This window comes from Lichenostomus cassidix, chromosome 3 (genome assembly GCF_008360975.1).
Source record: "Lichenostomus cassidix isolate B80296 chromosome 3, HeHo_3.0, whole genome shotgun sequence".
Lineage (NCBI taxonomy): Eukaryota > Metazoa > Chordata > Aves > Passeriformes > Meliphagidae > Lichenostomus > Lichenostomus cassidix.
The window spans coordinates 50524427-50529173 of NC_139483.1; the positions used below are offsets into that span (position 1 = coordinate 50524427).

The 4747-nt window shown below is 50.4% G+C and overlaps 1 protein-coding gene across 1 annotated transcript; it reads left to right on the forward strand.

The window, feature by feature from the left end:
• Positions 1-203: 203 nt before the first annotated feature.
• On the forward strand, positions 204-3435 carry LOC146439679 (uncharacterized). Its single transcript, XM_085055708.1, has one exon. It carries the CDS (start codon positions 319-321, stop codon positions 3010-3012), a length of 2694 nt encoding a protein of 897 aa, XP_084911834.1. The 5' UTR covers positions 204-318; the 3' UTR covers positions 3013-3435.
• The last annotated feature ends 1312 nt before the right edge of the window (positions 3436-4747 follow it).

The following is a 4747-nucleotide window of genomic DNA, read 5'->3' on the forward strand; positions in this document are numbered from 1 at the left end:
TAATAACCAGATCATAACAAGGGGCTAGAAGCCCACAAGTCCGGGGGCTGTTCCATGCCACTCCCAGTGGGTTTGGCTGCTGAAGGGCGCTGGCTGAGGCCCTTTGTGACACAGGCACACTGTGTCAGGGCCCTTGGTGATATGGGACATTGTGATGCCCAGAGGCCGTTGTGACACGGCAGAGCCCTGCCCCGCCCTGCCAGGGGGGTATATAAGGGGCGTGCCTTATATACTGCCCTGGGGTGCCCAGTTCCAGCTGAGCCACTGTGTCAGGAAGAAGTAACTTCTGGGATTCCTCTGCATTAGACAACGTCAGAGATGGAGGAAGATAGGGCAAACCCCAGCTCCCAGCCCTCCAGCCCCTTGCCCACCTGGCTGGAAGACCAGGCCTTCAGTGGGCAGTGGATGGGGGCAGGCGGCAGCTCAGCCCTGCCTCTGTTGGAGGCTGAGGAGGAGAGGGACTTTGTCAACATGGATGAAGAGTGTGAATGCGACCTGGATCAAGAGCTTACCCAGTGGGCAGATGTTAGCGGCCGAGAGCCTTGCTTGTACGAAGAAATGACAGCCCGAGAGTTTGACCAATGGCAAGAAGAAATGAACATCCAGGAAGTTTCCCCATGGCTCCCCAGGAGACACCAAGAAATGCACCAGTGGGAGGTGGGTGTGAGAGGCCAGTGTGGACATGATACACAGCTAGAGCTGGAGCTGTACCACTGGGAAGAAGCTATGACAGTCCAGGAGCTGGACCAATGGGACAAAGATGATGGCATATGCCAAGAGTTGTCCCAGGGGGATGGAGATGTGACAAGCCAGGAGCTGTCCTGGGGGGAAGGGGAGGTAGATGAGGAACTCTCTCCTTTGGAAGATAAGCTAGGTCATCCACACATCTGCCAATGGGAAGAAGAAGAGAGAGACCCAAAGTTGTCCCACGTGGGAGACAGCAGCCCCACAGAGCTATTCCAAAGAAGAGAATATGTTGTAATGCCACCCCAATGGGAAAAAGACATGAGTGACCACAAGCTATCCCAAAGAGAAGAAAGGGGGAGCAGACAGGGATTGTCCCAAGGGGGAGAAGGAGTCAGTTACAAGACCTGGGACAAAGCCTTGCACCCCGAGAATGACAAGGATGCCCAGACTAGTGTGCAGGAGGGGCCCTCCTCTCCCAGCAGTGTGGCGGGAGAGGCAGCCCGGGAGGTACCCAGCACCTCTCCTGCCCTGGCCAGTCCCACAGAGGCTGAGCAGACAGCTACTGCTGCCCCAGCTGCAGCTGCGGAGGAGGAGCCCTCCAAGCCCCTGACACCCGAGGTGGAAAAGGCACCCAGTTCTCCTGCCCTCATCGAGGAGGTGCCAGTGGCAGGGACAGACAGCCCAGTCCCTGCCCCACACAGCCCCCCAGGCTACAGCCAGGCTCCGCCAGACTCAGCACAGATCATCAGCAGTGAGATGGTGAACAAGGATGTGCTTGAGACACCCAGCCAGCAGCCAGAAGAACAGACAGACCCGGAGCAAAGCATGGCTGGACAGCTAGAAGAGGCAGCTCCAGTAGGAAGGGAAGAGAGCCCAGTCTCTGCCCCAAAAAGCCCCCGCTCCCCCCCCAGCTCCTCACCCAGCCCACTGGGAGCCCAGGCCCCCAGTGAGCAGCAGGAGGAAGCAGACAGGAAATTACTAGTGCCAGAGGAAGATGGCAAGGAGGACGCCTTGGCTGGGGAGCCTGAGCTTTCCCAGTCCAAAGAGGAGAAAGACCCAGAGCTCTCCCAAGGAGAAATGAGCAAATACCAAGATGTGTCCAAAGGTGATGGCTGCACTGAGTCAGAACTGACACAGGGAGATGCTGGTAGCTACCAGCAAGCGTCCAAAGGGGAAGCTGTCCCTGAGCCAGAGCAGTCCCCAGGCGATGCTGGTAGCTTCCAGGAAGTTTCCAAGGGGGAAGCCCACAGTGAGTCAGTCCTCTCCCAAGGACATGGTAGTAGCTTCCAAGAACCATCCAAGCAGGATGAATGCATCAAGCAAGATCTGTCCCAAGGAGCCACCGATAGCCGCCAGGAATTTGCTGATTGGAAAGAACCTGTTGAGCAAGGGCTTTCCCAGGGAGAAGTTTGTAGCTACCATGAACTCTCTGACTGGGATGAATGCAACAAGGAAGACCTGTCCCTAGGAGAAGCCATGAGCTACGAGGATGTTTCTGACTGGGAAGAAAACATGCAGCAAGGGCTTTCCCAGGGAGAAGTTTGTAGCTACTGTGGACTCATCTCTGACTGGGATGAATGCTGTGAGGAAGACCTGTGCCTAGGAAAAGCCATGAGCTACGAGGATGTTTCTGACTGGGAAGAATGCATGGAACAAGGGCTTTCCCAGGGAAAAGTTTGTAGCTGCCGTGAACTCTCTGACTGGGATGACTACAGCGAGCAAGAGCTTCCCCATGGAGAAGTCAGGAGCTATCAAGAACTGTCTGATTGGGAAGAGTACATTGACCAGAAGGTGCAAAAAGGGAATTGCAACCAACCCTTCATGCAATCCAGTTGGGAAGATGATAGTGACAGCTGGGACAGCTGCGAGCATGTGAGCCTCGGGGTCAATTTCTTGCTGCGAGAGGAGGACGAGCTGGATGATGTGAGTGTCCTCGAACTGTGTGAAGACAGAGAGCCAAGACCAGGAACTTTGACCGGATCTGGGCCCCCAGTGCCCATCCCTCGGGAGGCTTGGGTTGAATGCCAGGCATTTGAGCTGTGCCACCATGTGCTCTGTGCCTCACATCCCCATCCAGAAGCCCAAGCCTTCAGAGGACTCGCAGTTTGTCCTGCTTTTGCAGAGCATGTGCGGGAGGCATGGACACAGAGCCCACTGCCTGCCCTGCACTGCTGCTCCAGCCCTTCACCTCACCAGCTGGGAGCCCTGACGCTCAGCCAGCAGCTGGGTCCCCCTCAGAGACGTCCCTCTCGCATCAGATCAGCACTGCAGGCAGTGGGCAGCCTCTTCTACTGCTCCTGCCTGGCAGCACGACCTGAGGATTAGTGCCCACTGACGGCACCAGGACGGGCCCTGCAGATGGCTGCTGGCCCACAGCCCAAAACCATGACCCCAAGTGCCCCTTCCAGATGACTCTTCAATACTTCCAGAGATAGTGACCTCTCCGCCTCCTTCAGTGACTTTTTCCAATGCTTGACAACTCTGTCAGGGAAAAATTGGTTTGAACATTTCACCGGAACCTCTCCTGGTGCAACCTACGGCCATTTGCTCTCATCCTGAAAGGATTACTTGGGAGCCTTTGGGATTTTTTCCATGAGGAATGGTCACAGAGAGGAGATGTTGATCCCAGGACCACGCTGCACATTGCAGGACTGCAACACACACAGTTTATCCAAAACAAACAGAAGCTGGTTTTAAGAAATAAAAGTATTAATAAATAAATAAATAAATAACCCACAAAGAGCAAAAGAATATGAATAATAATAATAATAAGATGGAGAAGATGAAGAATTAGTAGTAGTAAATAAGAGGTAAGAATAAGAATAAGAACAAGAATAAAAGGAAGAAGAAGAAGAAGAAGAAGAAGAAGAAGAAGAAGAAGAAGAAGAAGAAGAAATAGTAGTAGTAAATAAGAAAAAGGATGAGAACAAAAAGTTGAATAAGTAAAATAAAAAGAACAAGATTAAGAATAAGAAGAAAAAGAAGAAAACTAATAAGAATAATAATACTAAGAAGAAGAAATAGTAGTAGTAAATAACAAGTAAAGGGATAAGAAAAATAATATGACAATTTAGAAGACAAAATAGTAGAAGTAGCAAATAGTAATAATAACAATTGTAATTATAATAATAACAATAATAATAATAATATAAAGTTAAAATACACATCCACACATATCTTAGAATCACAGAATGGTTAGGGTTAGGAAGGACCTCAAAGATTATCTAGTTCCAGTTGATTCTCTTCTGTTCTCTTTCTCTCTGACACCTCTTTCCTATTTCTATCTCTCACCCTCACATTTCTTGCTAAATAAAATCTATGTTAAATAAAATGGGTATTTTGTCATCACATGGTCTCATTTGCACCTTAATTCAGGCAGAGATATCTCTCTCTAATATGATCATATCACATTCTCTGCCCAGCCTGTGTTTGTGCTTGCAATTCCCTCGAGCCAGGTGCAGCACCTTGCACTTGCCCTTTGGAACTTCATGAGTTTGATATGGATCCACTTCTTAAGCATGTCCAGGTACCTCTGGAGGGCATCCCTTCCCTCCAGCATTTTGACTGCAACAGTCAGCTCAGGGTCATTGGCAGCCTTGCTGAGGGTGCCTCAGTCCCACCGACAAAGATGTTAAAGAGCAACAGTCCTAGCACTGACCCCTGAGGATGCCTCTTGTCACTGCTTTCCACTTGGACATCAAGCCACTGACCACAAACCTTTCAGTGTGACCATCCAGCCAATTCCTAATCCACCAAGTGGTCCATCCATCAAATCCATCTCTCCAGTTTAGAGAAACAGATATCATGCTGGGAGTGTCAAATGCTTTGCACTAGTCCAGACAGACTACATCATTTGCTCTTCACTCACCCACCAACACTGTTACCCCTCTGTTCTCTCAGTCCCTGACTTTTCCTTTTGTTGCTTGGTGGTGTAGCTGCAGCACTTGCCAGGGAACAGAGGCAAAATACCCATTGAGTATATCAGCCTTCTTCTTAGCCTAGGCAATCAGTTGTCCTATTTCCTTCCAGAGAAGTCTGACATTTTCCCTACCTTCCCTTT

What these genes read in the sequence shown, in the direction of transcription:
- LOC146439679 (XM_085055708.1), top strand. Translation starts at nt 319, where the DNA reads ATGGAGGAAGATAGGGCAAACCCCAGCTCCCAGCCCTCCAGCCCCTTG.